This window comes from Nematostella vectensis, chromosome 3 (genome assembly GCF_932526225.1).
Source record: "Nematostella vectensis chromosome 3, jaNemVect1.1, whole genome shotgun sequence".
Taxonomy (NCBI): Eukaryota; Metazoa; Cnidaria; class Anthozoa; order Actiniaria; family Edwardsiidae; genus Nematostella; species Nematostella vectensis.
Genome location: NC_064036.1, coordinates 10371143 through 10387735, shown reverse-complemented (window position 1 = coordinate 10387735; position 16593 = coordinate 10371143). Strand labels below are relative to the sequence as shown.

Below are 16593 nucleotides of genomic sequence, written 5' to 3'. Positions count from 1 at the left end.
ATGACATGACAAACTAGTGACATGACAAATTTCTAGTGACATGACAAATGACTGCATGTGACAGCATCTAGCAATGTGAGTCTAGTGATATAGTTTTCGTAGCAATCCACACAAGCCGTGTCGTTTACAAGATTTCCTTGCAATTACCCTATTGTTATTCGCAAATTATTTGTCTCGTGTGTAACTAGCGTTTAATTTCATAGAAATTGGAATAACTCTCGAGCGAGAGTAAAACACACGAGGTACAATCAAAATCGCGAAGTTTCGATGATCATACACAAAGATGGCACTCTTTTTTTTTCACGTAGCTCACCTGTGCTCTTGCTTTCTTTTGCCAATTCTGCTACAAGTGTTCTCGTATCTTGTGGTTGTTTGAATTTCCCTCGCATTTTTTCCCATCTGCAATGGCAGCCATTCAGAAAGATTGACGAGGAAGACTAGGGTCTACTTTTCCACAGGTAGCCCAGCTACCGGTATCGAGAAATTCTGTTCGCCTACCCAGGATTTGTTTCAGTCTTAGGTATTTTGGAAAACGGATTGTACTTTGATGATTCGCCTACAAGTGGATGGGAAAGGGGGGGAGGGGTCGCGAACGCATAGGCTTCAGAATACCTGTACCATACCTAACGTCTCCAGTCAGTAAACAAAGCATCATGGGAATCATCAAGCATTCGCCCTTCTGCAAAATCAATGTCTATCAACCACTCCTTTGTTATTGTTTTTAATCTTGAAAATTGATGGTGGCGTGATTAAAACGGTTATAAAAAGTGTTATATTTTAAGGAAATGCTTTTCCTTAAAAGCTTGTTCTAACCTTTCCAGCATCTTTTATTTGTGTCCTCTGTGTTTTTTTTTTTTTACTTTTTTTACTTATGTCTGATGTACACGAATCTATTAGAGACGCAAGGAGCGGACCTCTTACAGAATGCTAAAAAAATGCTCTTACAACTATACCACTTTCACAATTTAATTAAACTTCACTTTGTTTGATTTGTTTTGTTTGATATTGTTTGATTTTTAACTTTGACTCCCACACACATTATGTCAATAAAAAACCTGTACAAGAATTGAAAAATGCTTACATAAATGTTGATTATTGATTTATTTTTCAATGTTTTATTATTCTTTATTTTTCTCTATTTCTTCTCCTATCGAGTGTTTATCATTTTTTAGATGTTTGACTTGTTTGTTCTTAGAATGACGTCTTTGCAAGAATGAAATGCTCTGTTCTAAGATAATCTTACTCTCTTAGACTCTAAGGTGAAAAGGAAATGGTTTAAGTGTTGTTCTAAGATAATCCGCGCTAGAACATTCTTGCTAACCTGCACTAAAACCTAAACGAGCCCGCCACCGCCGATAAAAGACCAGTCAAAACAGTCAAGGATTAAGTCGATTGTTTGGTATGATATATATTTTTTCTGACAAATTTGTGTTATCCTCTTTAACCAGCAGTTTTTTTTAAAAAATTTAAAGTTTTAAAAAACTTTTCGCGATAGGCATCCTGCTTTATGCCCGGGATTTGAGCAAAACCAATTTTCGGCTGAAAGCTCGCAAACGCCAGCCCAGGCAAAATACAAAGGAAAGGGGGTTTGCCAGCAGTACATGTAGACTAGAGCAAAGCAACATAAAAATACGCGAGTCAAGGCAAATGAGGCTCAATATGTAGAAAGAAAGGGGGGGTTCTCGCCTTTTTTAGCAATTATATAGGGAGAAAGAAATTCGTACCATACTATGTACCCCATACGTTATTCTTCCATGGCCGGGCTTCTTTTTTTGATATTGGACCAGGCCCACATAATACGAATTTCCTGATGGGATAGATTCTCGATATTGTTTCGCTCTCTGTCTGGAATGCCAAGCATCTTCGATCTGCTAACCACCTGCCAAAACCCATTAGTTTTTTAATTTTGTTTTTAAATATTTCTCATACTACGGTAAAATCTACTTTAACAAGGTTTGCAAAGCCCCCAGATCATTGCCAAAGCCTTGTTTATACATCCGTTTACGAGTAGGAGCAACTTCCGCTCACTTTTCTCTCTTGGGCAACGCACCCAAACATTCACACGAGGTGTGAAGAAAACATAGTATGACACATCGTCTATGCTTCAATAGCTACTCAAGTATCGTGGGGCAACAAAAAAAAGGATAAAACAATTTTGACGTCTGTTATTTATTAGTTCAAAGTATGCCTCTGGCATATGGTTGTTTTCGTTGTAATTTTCTTTATAACTATAATGGCTCACTGCGACAGAATTAAATGTGTTCAATACATAATCTGAACAATAGTCTGATCAATGTTTGGCATAACTATATAATATTTACATCTTATTGTTTCTTTTTGTTCTCTTGCCATGCCACACGTTTATATCAACGCAGTGAAACCGTATTTCTCGTAGCTCAATCAATTTAAACATTTAATTATTGAATTGGTATAAAGAGTTATCCACTTTCTCGTTTGTCAGCACCAACTGAATCTTCTCGAGTGAGAAGTACGGAGGTTATCAGTTTGACTGCTATCAGTCGACAATGTTGACAATCTCAAAGCTTTTTTCTCTGCACTTCCATCCTCGGGGCTCTCTGTGCCTTCTTCCTGTTTCACTTCAGCTTTTAAATTCACGATTTTCGCTCGCAAACTAATAAACAAACTCACAAGCTCATGGTCCGGTGTTTCAATTCTGTTCAACTCCTCCAGAACTAGCTTCAAGGCTTTGCTCATATCATGGAGTCGTTCCTTTTTTGTTTTTGTTTTTCCTTCTTCCTGCACCTTTCCTAGTAGTCTTTTGGCGTACTCCAGAGCGCCGTGAGTGCTATACCCTGACATGCGCTCGACAGCTTCCGCTTGTGGTCTCAAAGTAGCGAGCGAAAATCTCCTAAGATGACCATGGGCATCTGTATTAACAGGCGTTTTATCCACTGTGCACACGCTTTCTTTCGGAGGCGTCTCGCTGAGTGAATCAGCGACAAGTTTGCCATCGTCTGGACTAGTGTTGGATCTTTTCGCGATAGGTTTCGCTATCACGGCAAACGCTTCTCCAAGTATAGAGGAACCACTAGATGAATGCGATGCCTCGCTACAAACATCACTATTTTCTCCTTCACTCCCATCGCCATCTTCGGTAACTGGATGAATGACCCGGTTGCATTCTATAATCTTTGCGTCTTCTTTTCTTTCAATTCTTTTGTATGGTCTATTATCCCGAGCAGCAGGCGATAGCACTTGGAAAGAGCGTGCTCTTGCTACAAGTCTTTCCCACTGTAACTCCGTATCAGCACTACAGTCTTCAATATATCTTTCAGCGTGTGTTTTAGAACCGATAGTCGAGTTGCCTTGTGTCACGATCACTTCACTTGTCCGCCGACTTGGCAAGCTCATCTTTCTCGCTTTCTTCTCTTCTCCCGGAACAAAATAGGATTTCGCTAGCGAGCCGATGTGCTGGACAGACGCTCTGCGTACCTTCGCGCCATTTGAATGAGTCAACACTGCTTTGCTTAGTATATACTTGCCCTGTGGTGGGTAGTTTGTGACAGGAGTCTCCACGCATGGTCGCTCGTGTTCAACTCGATTGTCACTTGTATTGGACCCTTGAATACGAGATTGACGACAAAGAAACAATGAAACCTCGCTTCGGACGCGACTTTCCCGCGCGGTTGAAGGTGATTGCGCGGGAAAATTTCTCCCTTTTCCACTTGCTGTGGTTCTCTGCTCCCCACTGCGAGCGCTTGGTCTATCACAAGCATCACTTTCACTTATGACCCCAATTGCCCCTAGCGATGAAAACCTCTTCTGTAGCACTCTAAATTTGGCTTCTTTAGAGCCGCTGGGGTTAACGACTTGATTGTTCACAGGGACGCTTGCTTCTATTTCTAAGTCGCACACTTTAGACTTGGAGTCGCTTCTCATGTCCACATCAGGTGTTATCGAACGCAGCACTTGTGCCCGCTGCCATCCTCTGTACATGGCAGCCGCCGCGTCAAACCCGAGTACATTCTCTCGCTTAAGATGAAAGTGGTTGTTAGACGACAGTGGACCGCACAACATTATACCGATTCTTTTGTTATGCTTTTGCGTCTCACTGTCAAAATAAATATTATAAATCCTGCTTTAGAAAAGAGCTGCTTGTTGTATCTGTTTCTGACTGTTGTTTAGAGGCTGTACGTTTCTCATCGGCTCCGAGGCCTACCGCCAACCTTTCTCGGAGGTTTGCCTTGTCTGCACTGACAGTCGGTCGGCTTGACAGCAGATTTTCTGTATATCCGCCCAAATAGTTATTGCAGGTCGAGCCGGATTGGATAATCATTGTTCCCTTTAGGGCTGTACGTAATCCTACAATAGATTACAATCCACTCGATGCCAAAAAGCCCCGCGGTCACTCGTGACATCAAAGTGACAGCTAGCTACGTCAAGAGTTTATTCTCGCCGCTCAGCAGTTAATTATTAGTTTCTAGGTAGGAAAACCGCAGCAAAACATTTGCAGATTTAATCAAACTACCTGCCACCACCATATTTACATGCATTCTTTTTCTGTTTTAGTACTTTTAGTATGCGTTAGATGGAACTAGCTCCGTACATATATATAAATATTAGATCGAATTACCTAATGGGCCTCGAGAGCAAATATTTTCTTGTTTCCCTTCGAATTGCAATAAAGAGTATAACAACGCAATAAGACCATAAAGCAAATATGTTTTTTTTTTTAAGATATATAAGACATAAGATTTAAGACTTTCAGGTTATTATTTTGCACGCAATGTGTTGAAACTGAAGTTTTGTAAGATTTTTCACGTTCCAAGTCATGAAACGAAATCTATAGAGGCTACCGGAAAAAGGAAAGAGATCATATAGAAATGCGAAAAATGTCACGCGGCTTAATTTGTTGATACTCTAATCCAGCCCGGCCAGCTTTATGGGATATGACAGGGCTGTTTCTTTCTGTCAGAGGTTGTTGAGCTGCTCCAGGCAAGGCGCACTAGACAATAACATCGCTTCATCCTAAACTATGAAAGGAATTTTGTCTAATTATCCTATTTGCGTGCATGAAATTCTTTCGCAATGACTTCAGCTGATACTCAATCAAACAGCCATATCAGTTCTTTAGATCAGCTATTGCTCGCATAGGACGGGTCATAGCGATAAATTAAAAGATATGCGAAACATCCACTTTTGTTTTCGTTTAATTTCCTTATTTTAACAAAAAATATCTCAAGAATGATTTTGCCTTCTCTCCTCCGAGTTTAGATTTTTGCTTATCGGCAATAAAATTTAGGGTATTTTCCCTTTCTTGGTGTTTCTTCAGTCTAATAAAATTTCCACTCAAGTATGTCAAACAGGCCTGGCCCTGTAGAACGATAATCAGATCAAGAAATGCTGGATAAGCACTTTGAATGCATTCCGTGCAAACCTAAATACACCTTTGAAAAAAAAAACATCGCCCATTGTTTGCGACTCTGGAAATCTCAGGCACCTCTGTTTCTAAAAATATAATTCTCCAGATAATTACAAACTAGCTCTCATTTTTTTAAATTGAGGTATAAATACACGGTAGAAAAAGGTATCGCCCACTTAATATATTTTGTCCAGGTGCATTCATTGCTACTTTGAGATGTGCACAAATCTAAACATTGCGGTATATCAGTTTTCTAGTCTGTTCCAGTTATTAGTCCTTTCCCTATGTTCGATTATCGTCGTTATCAGGAGCATGGGTCTCACCCGTTGTGGGGAATGCCAATGATGATAGACCCTCAAGTCAGACCCTCCAAGCAGCCTGGGAGAGCTGAAAACTTTTGTTTACAAGTTGCCGTACTCTGATTTCATAATTAAAGAGTAAGTACGCAGCTGCTTTGTCTCCTATTATCTTTGTTCTACAAAGGAGTTCTTTTGTCTCTATTCTTCTCGTTCTTTGTGTCGAGGTGCGGATATTGTTCATTTGCCCAATCAAATTGCAGCTTGTAAGAGCTGCGTACTTACCCTGATTAAAGGGTTCTCAATGTCCGGCGCAAGCAATTCTATCGAAAAGTGACGCCCTGGTATCTTTACTTTCTACACAAAATGCAGGAGAATGTGAATAGCTTAACTGCTTAATAAATCTTTATCCATCGATGGCCATTGCCCTGGTTTTTTTTTTTTTTTTTTTTTTTTTTCGGGGGTTCACGAGAGCTTATTTCATCAACAACGGTCATTTGTTTTTTTTCTGAAAAACAAAAAACCTTGGGCGAGCCAGCGGGATACCTGTGTTAAAGTAGCTGCTGGCAAAATCGTAGTAAACATGAAATTCTGCAAGTTATACTCGAAAAATTCTCGACGTATACAGCTTTATGGCGATGAAAAAGCGAAGAAATTATTGAAGCGGTCTACCCAATATTGCATGTAATGCCCAGAATAAGAAATTGACCGAGCGAGCTGGAAAAAGAAAGTTTTTAAACCAAGATTGATTGAAGTATACACACAAACAAGCAAATTATAAATCTGTGAATCGTATGCGTGAAAGCGTTGGCTTGTTTGCCGGTAATCCTGTGGTAAAGTTTAAAGGCTGGTTCTCACTAGGACGCAAGCGCGAACGTAAGCACGAAAACACGTGAGAATCAGTCAAACACAAGAGCAACACAAGGTGAGAATCAGTCAAACACAAGTGAGAAGCAGTCATCACAAGCGCAACACAAGTGAGAAGCAGTCATCACAAGCGCAATATAAGTGAGAATCGGCCAAAAACAAGGGCGACACATGTAAGAATCAGTCAAACACAAGCACAACACAAGTGAGAATCAGTCAAACACAAGCCCAACACAAGTGAGAATCAGTCAAACACAAGCGCAACACAAGTAAGAATCAGTCAAACACAAGCGCGATATTGTATTGTAACTCTACTCATCCTTTTTTATCTGATGTTTATGACATACTTCGAACAAGTTATATACGAAATCAAGCTTGAAAAAAAGTCTCGGGCTCGGATTCTGGAACGCGGGTCTCGGCGCCTCGGTAAGTCTCGGTTTTACCGATCGCTACCCCTAAGTGAAAATCGGTCAAATACAAATGAGAACAAAAGCGCATGCGCAAGAAAATAAAGCAGTTGCGTTCTTTTTACCCTGGGTACCAGAGTCCAAACTTCTCTCGCCCAGTGACGCTCGGCCAGACCGGCCTCGGCCTTATTGAAATGCCAAGAGATCTCAGGATCTATCTTAAAATGCTACCACGAGACAATATTGCAAAATCGCGTATATTTATTATTAATAACAATGTTTAACTGCGAATGTCAAAGTTGCATGATTAGTGTCGACAGCTCGTCCAACGAGAAGAAACTCACAACAAACGCGAAGAAACTCCAACATGATTTCCCAAACGGTAAACCGCTTTCGTCAAACTTTACCGTCCATGTTTGAGTCGCGGTATACGTACCAGATATGCAAATAGCCTGCGTAGCGGCTTAAGGGAGAGGGACTGGGGGAGAGGGGCCGAGAGAAGAAAAAGCGAGAGCGCGGCCGAGGTGGACTCCCCCTCCCCTTCCCTTGAGCCGCTACACAGGCTAATGTGCAAAGTGCGTATGTACATCATATTAAGGCCCCCTTTTGGGCCGCCCAGGGCAAGTTGACTCTTTCGCAGCCGTAAGATTGCCTATTCCCATTAGGTCAAACTCCCCATTTATCAAGTAGATCTGCCCATAGGAAAGGAGGAAATTGTCTACCTGTAGAACAAACACACGCTTAGTTACACCCCCCTTTAGAATGCATTTGTTTAAAAAATACGGGGCTAAAAAAAAAATATCATGTTTGTTACAAGTTGATCACAGCTAAAAGATTTTAATAGAAATAGATTGTGTTGATCTATTGATAATATTGCAAATGTTTTTTTTTCTAAAACATGTTGATCATAACCAATAGATTTTTATAGAAATTAATTGTGTTGATCAACTGATAATATTGCAAATGTTTTTTTAAACATGTTGATCACAACTAATAGACTTTAAAAGAAATTAATTGTGTTGATCAACTGATAATATTGCAAATGTTGTTTTTTTTTAAGAGCAGCTTTATCTTACTTTTATCATACAATTATACAGATTTTACCGATAAAAAGCGATGCCAAATCAATTAACAGCAGCAGCAAAATTCCCAGCAGCTTTAATACTTGATGCCTAAAATCCTTTTATTCGGTTTACTTTCCAGGCCAATACGAGTGGCATGCAACTTGCAATTATGATAATTGAGACCCCTTTTTACAAAACTAACTCTCTTTTCAAATTTCCTTACAAAGATGTTTTATTGTCTTCGGCTTAGCTCTTAGGCTAATCGTTCAAAACAACAACACCATTCAGTAGTTAGGTATGCAGAATCGATATTAAAAAAATAAATCCTACAAAAAAAAACACACATTTATTTTCTTTTTACGACATTTTCTAACCAAACACTACATAAATATCACATAAATTTTTGTCATATCACACTAACGAAATTATAATATCAATAGAAATTCAGTTAGATCATAGTTTTTATCCCAAGAAAGTGCACAGCAAAACATTTATGAAAACATACTTTTTGCAAGAAACTTTTAATCAATTTTATGAAAACCCTGATATTGTAACAATTTGTCAGCTAAACTTTGTTCTATAATATATTTACGACTAGCTGTGCGTGACAAACATAACTAGTCTTTACTTTCAATATTCCATCTTCACCCAATGACTTTGTTTGATCGATAAGACAAACACGAATATTTAACTTAGACTTGATAAAGAGGTCACGAAGTTAGCCGAAAACTACTTATTATATTACTTCAATAGACAGCATTATCTTAACACGAACTAGAAAAGAAACACCACAAATGATTCCATGGTAATAATTTTCGATAAAAAGCAGTTAAATCGGTCGTATAAACACTAGAATTGAAAGCGACCATGACTGTTTACGTATAAAGAAGAGACCTAAAGTAGACTAGCTCTTCGTGGAGTTGTCGAAGTTTCTGACACAGAATATGATATATTTTGCGATAAATCTGGACTAGAATTAAAATCATCCTCGGCAGTTTCTAATAACAAAGACTGGTCGAACTTAATGTGCCTTATTCCTGCTTGAATCTTTGTAAACATTCGCATGATGTCCTTATCTTGAGCCCTCAAATCCGCCAATTCCTTACGAATCCATTCAAAAGCCCGCTCAACAACATCAAGTCTCTCTTTCTCGGATTTCTCATCTGCTTTATTGATTTTATCTAGCAGTTCTTTAGCCACTTGTTTACTCCATAAGTCATTTGCTTTGCGATTTGAAAGCGTAGTTGTTGCCCGCCTCGACAATCGAGGCATTGTAGCTGGTTTATGTCCGCTTTCTCCGGCAAAAGATTGTGATCTTCCGACTGCGTATGATCCACCTTTTCGCATATTAAGAGTCATATTTTCTCCCCTGGAAACTTCCTTGGGAACTTGATCCCATGCTTCTTGCTGTTCGTCGGTTTCTTTCTCCATTCTTGATGTAGAAGTTACTGCTGGCGCACTGATCTTTCGAACAAATTTTCTGCCGTCTGCGTTATTATTGAAGTCACGTTGGGAAACGGCCTCTATTGGTTGGCTAACCAGCGCATACGTGCGTCCCAATCCGTTATGTGACCCGTCGCATAGTTGCCCAAGTGTTGCTCCATGAATATTGTTATTAACAAGACCCTTGTGTTTGTAACCCACCCCGCTAGGCCTTTTATGCCTTGATTCAATTCTTGAGGTCCCGACCGCATCACGTTTAAGCCATACGTCATCGGAACTAGAGGCGCTTTCGAGGTATTGTTTCGCCATTTCCGCAGTCTTCAAGAACTGCAGTTCGCTCGGGACGCGGGCGGATGTACTGCGCTTCCGAAGTAGAAAAGCGCGTTTGTTTATGGGACGGGCTGCAACGACTGTCTGATGATAATTTGAGTCGTCTCCCTCGGATAAACTTCGGGTAGTCTTCGATACATTTCCGTGAAGATACGTAGTTATCTCTGTGACAAGAACTTCAGATTGATTTTCCTTTTCGTCAACTTCCGCTTGCATGTTTATGATTTCCGTTGCAGGGTAAGCTTTCGGTCGCTTGTCAGTGGTATCTGAAGCACTATGAAAGCGCGGGTAGAGTTTCAGATGAGATACAAATTTATTCGGAGCTGTCACGAAGACTCCGTCATCTTCGGAAGTTTCCGACCACACGCTTGGAGTCGGAGATGTACTCGGAAAGCGCTCTTCGACTCCACTGTCCGTTGATTCCATGCTAATAGACGTCGTATCAGTAACTTCGCTACTCGACCAGGAATCGCTAATGACGCTCTCGCCACCATCAGTCAGGGGGGTCTCGCAACGACAATCTCGGGAGTTCTCACTCCGAATTTCCCCCGGACAGATCGTCCAGCCTCGTGGGTGTCCCCCCTGCAGACCCTCCCCCTGGGAATGCTGATCCGGGGGGCGGTGGTGCTCGTCCAGATGCTCCTCTGATTCTTTCAGCTCTGGTAGCGAGAGTAGGGATCTATTTCTGCTTCGCTTTCCCGTGCAGTGCTTTCGCGTGCGTTTCCATCTGCTGTACAAGGTTTCACTTGTGAGGTCGTCAAATGATTTAGAGATCGCCTTCAGTCGCACCAAGTTATTTTTGTCTGGGCTTGTCAGAGAAAGCTCAGTAAAGAAGTCGCTCTGATGCATGCTCTGTTTGTTCTCTTGCCAAAATGGCGTCGTCAATCTTCGTCTTTTGCAAGCTTGTATATAGATTATTACCCGCATAAAGCTCAGCAAATACTGCAACAAAGGATCAATATTTTAGATTCTTATTATATGCTTTCTGATCTTAAACTATTTCATAATTGTGAGCTTATACATTTCAGGGGCAAGCCTCAGATTTAGTCAGTTATTTTATTTTATTTTATTTTATTTTATTTTGCTTCGGGAAAAACGCCATTTAAGAAATGATACCCTAAATATGAATCGACACTTAGGCTGCATATTTAGGCATCTTTCTAAATTATAAAATAAGCTCCAGCTAAGAATTACCTGTATCCGTAAGTTTGTAATTTTGCTTTAGAAAACTTGCACTGCATAATGGCTATGTCACTAATAATTGTATTGAGTAAAGCTGTTAGGGTATTCTTGTTTTGAAATGCATGCTCATTAGTTTTCTGTATACACTTTGCCTGTTGTCATCCATTGGCCTTAAGGAACCGTCCTCGTGCGCGGAAAAAGAATGGAGAAAAATGATGATTCCGACTGTAGTAAAGACTAATGTTGAAAGAACCACCACAAAAGTTTTCTTTGAAAATGTCGAATTACATAATAGTGTTGCGAAATAACGAGTTTTGAATTGACCGGAAACATGGATGACTCAATTCACCACCTTAAAGTTGCTCCTTTTCAAAAAACCTCTCATATTGCGCCATTTGTCAACTGAAAGGTGTACAAAAAGTAAAAATAGAAGAAATAGTTATAGACACCAGGGGCCCGTTTCTCGAAACACCCGAGAATTCTCGGGCCCGAAAATGTTTTCTTACTTAAATTTGAAAAGCTGGCTAATTTCTTTAAATTTTATGGTATCTAAATGTGTTGAAATATCGTCAAACATCGTATTTTACCACAAAGATTCATGTGAAGGATAATCCTCTATTTGGTTTTATAGATTTTGATCTTTCCCGAACTTCTCGGGCCCGAAATTCACATGGCTAAAATATTAAGAAAGTTCTCGGGAACTCGCAGTCACCCGAGACTTTTCGAGTAACTTTTTGGCTTTAGCAAAACTTCGAAAATAGCGCTATTGAGCGTAATCATTTGGAATACCAACCAAGAGGAAGTTTAAACTGTTTCTAAAACATGAAAGCGGTTCTCCAGAAGGAAAACATGCGAAATTTTGAGCAAAAATGCAAAATTAAGTTTTCGGGCCCGATAATTCTCGGGTGTTTCGAGAAACGGGCGCCTGAACCGAAAGGCGGACACACCATCACTTCACTGTTTCCGTGCAATGATTTGCAATTACACAATAATAACCTTAAACTTTTTCCCATTAGTTCCGAAACTGTTTTAATTGCATAGTACATCCTGGTTTTCGAATCCTACAAAGAAGACATTGTTCTTGTAGCTCGCCTTTGCCAAGATTGAGCAATTCTCAAAATTCTACGACCAAGTTTGCCAAATAATTCTCTGTGTTAAATGATCAATACCAACCTACCTCTATACCAGCCTACCTGTTTTTGAGCTGGACAAAACACCTTCCTGGAAAATCACTTTGCTTATCGATAGCTGTCGCCAATACAGATTACACCATTGCAAGAATTCTGATTTAGTATTGCTATTGCTTACAAACCAATATCAATTATATTGTCCTAATAAGCCTATAGGTACGAAAGTTGTGAATGATACGTTGAGCTATTGTTATCGTGAAGAATAGTGATTAACCAGAAAGCAATAAGGTATTATTGGAATATGCAGGTTATTGTTATTATCAGCAATAAAATATACTAATCACTAATTACACCTCAAAATATGCAAGAAAAAAAAAAAAAGGCTCCCAAACAAAACTTGACTTATTCAATCAACCCCCCCATTACATCTTCTATGTCGTTTAGTCTTAAGTTACGTCAATCGGCGAGGATAATTAAAGTCAGTGCTATTGCTATTCAAACGTTTGACATGAAATATTGGTCTATAGAAAATCAATAAAATATTTGCAAATCAAAACCCCCGCGTCCATTCACGGTCACAGTGTATTTGACATTATTTCGCTGTGCTGCAAGTTGTTTGCAGGTTGGCCCAAAATTACTGGAAAAATGTATAGAAATAGTTTGCTAATGTCTGGAAGATTCGTGCACTATTCTGTCTTAACACATGCATGCACATCCAGTATTTTGTTGTTTTCAAAATAATTAATAGTTTTTAATCGTAGTCTGTCCATTGTTTTGGCTGTCACTCTTTTGTTCTTCAAATATTATCACAAATTCCTGAGTAAATCCAGGAATATCTAGTATTGTCTTTATAAGCTTTAATATCTAGGCTTCGCCTGGAGGCAAGCTTTACTGGTTATGTTATTGTTTGAAACAAAACGTTGGGGGGCATATGCCCCAAGTGTCCCAACCCCTGCTACGGCCCTGCTCCACAATGAAATTTAGTAAAGCCCCGTGCAAAAGTGCCAACAGACATTTCTCGCTAAAACAGCCAGATTTGTGGCCCAGCAATATAGCAGAGGGAGGGGCCGGAGGAAGGGATATCGTTTTCCCAAAATAAGGTCTGGTTAACTTCGGTAAGCTTGAATTTTTGCAGTTTCCTTATGTCATGTTAACCAACATATCAAAAAGTGTTTTTCTCTAATGGATTCGTCTTCGAGATACGAGGCAATTTTCAAATGTTCAAAGTATAAATTAGTATAAAGTCGGGCTCTGATCAGAAATCAAGCCAACTTTGCTCGCTAATATCTAAATTTCATATCTTCTAACTTTTCTAATTTGCAATTAAGCTTTTGGTCAGAGGAACCCTTGTATGCGGAATCTTGAGCTTATATATTAATAATTGGAAAATGCTCTGTCGTCCGGCACCTAGAAAGGAAAATTACAAAAAGAGATTTTGTAGATGCATAGCACAACCTTGATTAAAGAAACGTGTACTACAAAGAGTATGAGAAGGGCAATAGTCCGTTAATAAGCCACCGATCCACAGAAGGCTTATTGCAGGCTATTGATGTTGTATTTATGTTACAGGGCCGTATCAGGTGGTGGGGAATTTGGGGTACGTGCTCCCCCCTCCCCAATATTTTTAACAATTATAAGTGGATATTTCTATATATGCACTAATTTTGTTTTCTAATTTTCGTTTTGGATTTGTCCAAACGTGTAAAATGAATTTCAATTTTGCGGACGAGTTCTATCAATAAATGCCCAATTGCGTTATTGATTGTCTGTCATAACTAACTACTTAGACCGAGGTTTTGTAAAAGACCAAGGTCTGATATTTCTTCGTACAGACAGAGCAAGCGAGGTTAATAAAAGTTTTATTATATGGCTTTAAAAAAAAATAAAAATAAATCAACTTTCGTTTTCGCGCGAATATCGATTAGTTTATCTATCGGTTTCAAAAAGGCGGGAAAACAAGAAATACTCGCGCACAGTCAACTAAAACAATGTAAAAGAGTGAAAACATTCATCATAAAACGACAACATACCAAATATATTTTGAAGTGAGATATGCTGGTTTTAATAGCCCTTCAGACGTAAAAAGAAGAATGATCCGTGGGCCCAAATGAATGAAAAGCGAAGCAAAAGGGTTTTACTTGGTTTACTTACTTTTGTTTACGTTTATTTACTTTTTAGTAAGAAAGCTCAGATGTTAGTCTTCATAGGTTTGCCTAAATCCCACCCCCTAGCCGTTTGCCGAATATCGACCGAAGTTCCGAAGAACGACCGACTCCGGAAAATCCAATATGGCGGTTCAGTGGAGTAATAACAAAGTGGAAATACTCACAAACTTCGCTTCACAGGTATTTTAGATGTAAATAACTATCGGAAAACCAGAGAAGTATTGACTGCATTAAATCTGCAAAGATCTCTCTGAAGAAGAAGGTAAAGAACACGCTACAGAGAAAAACACGGACACCGCATGTGAAGCTAACGCCAAGTTTTAGAAAACAGTTTTCTCTATCTTTTAGAAATTCCGTATGTTTGAGAGGAAAGGGTTGACTGTAGTTTTACCGATACGGGGTGGGATTTAAACGGCTACGGAGTGGGATATTAGAAACAATGCAAACACCTCTATTTAACAATTAGACTACGAGTTCGAGTTTTCTATAAGTCAAAAATCAGTCAATAGATAGTCAACGAAGCGCGTAGCCCATAGCTGACGATTTAATAATAATTTATGTTGTTTTTGTGAAAAACGCCGTTTTTTATATATCGCTCAATAGATAGTGAGTACGGAAGCCAATCAAATTGCAGGATATTGGCGGACTCTGTTTCTCATACCTATGAAAACCCTCAGGAATCACAAAGATTACCACCAGTCATCATCATATCTAAATATATATTTAAATACATCATCTACCGTTTTTCTTATTATAAGCCTTATTCCAAGTTTTCATTAGACTCAATCAAAAGTACACGGTTATCAAGAATAAATACGTTTCTCTCGTCCACAATAGGAGTATCCCTTACTTCAACATGCCACATAAAAACATCACCTTTTTACTATCCTATGCAACAAAGTTCGCTTTCTGCCAAACAAATCTACAGTGCAGCAGATAAACACCATGGGATTCCAGCAGAACCAATACACGACCAACTATCCAAGGGAGATAAGCAAACGAAGGTCCTTAAGTATTGTCCCCGCATTTCATTCCATTCAAGAAACTCTGCAAGCAACTCCACGCCACATGCACCTGCAAATCCGCCATCTTCTTTTACCATACATACCACGTGATGTTCCGGAAATAATCCAACCGGAAATAAATTGGCGCGCGCGTACAAACACGAGCTTTGCAAACACTTTCCACTTTTTCCGCTCCGCCCCCTTTTTTGCATACTAATCAATATCCAACATGGCGGCTGGTAGCGTTATCAAAGGGGGAAATCAAAGCTCGAATAAAGCATAATAAAAACAACTTTTTATTTGTCAACAAAACTCTGATTTAATAATTAATGTGGTTTTTGTTGCATGTATAGTATTTTTGTCTTCGACATGCTGTAATAATACGGTATTTTCCGTCTTTTTTGTTGTGAATGGAGGCACAGGTGGCCCAAGTTTATTTTAAGTACAATCTATCTACTGTTTTGATGGGTATATGCAGTAGTTTTACAGTGTTTAATATATGGGTTCGTGTAAGCGTCATCGATAAACTTGCTAAATTGCTTAAATCACTTCAGAGTTACAGAAAACAGTGTAAAATAAAGTCTGAACTTGTGCTGTTGTTATTTCTCGATTTGGAAGCCTAGAAGTTGGAACGAAATGACTCCTTCTGGATTTGCAATGGTGGTGAAATCCTTTTTGAGACCGAAGCACCCTGTTCAACATAGAGCTTTCTACAGGAGACGAAGGTCGACTTAAGAGAATTAAGGGTCAACAACAAGATTGCAAATCCCGTCTTGGTTCATCAAAGGAAATCTCAACGACAAAGAACGCCGATTTGCTTGAAGCAGTCTACTCACGAACCTCGAGTAATATGATATGTACTTACTTATTCACCCTGAAGTTCCTCCCTCAACTCTTCAGTCCTTTCAAATAGTTTCGATTAAATCCCAGGAAGCCAGTCCAATGAATTTATCTATTCCGAAAGTTGCACTTAGTCTATTTTATTAGAAAAAAAAACAAAAGGAAAGTGTTCGTTTTGTAGTCTTTGTTTTGACCTGCTAAGCATTGCATTTTGTAGACAGGGGCACTCTGCCAGCGTGCGGATGCAATGTGTTTGCGGTGACTCCATGAAGTAGATAAACTCACTATGTCATCTGGAAGTGTGGTGAAATACTATGTCAAAATTAAGGGGGGGGGGGGTGAATAGGGGTATGTAAATCCGCCGATCCGCAACATTTTCGGGGCAAATCCGTGGATCCGCAGATATTTTTAGATCCGCATGGTTTGACAGATAAACAATAGCATCGATTGAAATTCATTTAAAATCCGAAATTCTACCATCA

At 39.4% G+C, this 16593-nt stretch overlaps 3 protein-coding genes and 1 long non-coding RNA gene across 8 annotated transcripts in view; 1 reads left to right on the top strand and 3 right to left on the bottom strand.

Moving 5' to 3' along the window:
- The window catches only part of LOC5501855 (microtubule-associated protein futsch), a 51448-nt gene extending 50995 nt beyond the window's left edge, over positions 1 to 453 (bottom strand). For all 4 annotated transcript variants that reach the window (XM_048724555.1, XM_048724560.1, XM_048724557.1 and 1 more), the window contains exon 1: positions 314 to 453. The gene's annotated coding sequence lies outside the window, so the exon portion shown is untranslated. The remainder of the gene's footprint in view (positions 1 to 313) is intronic.
- A 1700-nt stretch (positions 454 to 2153) lies between these two features.
- Positions 2154 to 4285, bottom strand: LOC5501851. The gene has a single exon (XM_032370147.2). It carries the CDS (start codon positions 4036 to 4038, stop codon positions 2458 to 2460), a length of 1581 nt encoding a protein of 526 aa, XP_032226038.2. The 5' UTR covers positions 4039 to 4285; the 3' UTR covers positions 2154 to 2457.
- A 3938-nt stretch (positions 4286 to 8223) lies between these two features.
- Positions 8224 to 12305, bottom strand: LOC5501850. 2 transcript variants are annotated; one of them, XM_001623057.3, is made up of 2 exons: positions 12166 to 12305; positions 8224 to 10732 (listed from the first exon to the last, which is right to left on the bottom strand). In XM_001623057.3, exon 2 carries the CDS (start codon positions 10715 to 10717, stop codon positions 8912 to 8914), a length of 1806 nt encoding a protein of 601 aa, XP_001623107.3. In that variant the 5' UTR covers positions 10718 to 10732; positions 12166 to 12305; the 3' UTR covers positions 8224 to 8911. The 2 variants fall into 2 exon arrangements, with proteins under 2 accessions (XP_001623107.3, XP_048580522.1); XM_048724565.1 differs by having other exon boundaries at positions 12150 to 12277.
- Positions 12306 to 12350: 45 nt separating this feature from the next.
- On the top strand, positions 12351 to 15098 carry LOC116609262. The gene is made up of 2 exons (XR_004292842.2): positions 12351 to 13217; positions 14281 to 15098. It is a non-coding gene; the product is annotated as an uncharacterized LOC116609262 (long non-coding RNA).
- The last annotated feature ends 1495 nt before the right edge of the window (positions 15099 to 16593 follow it).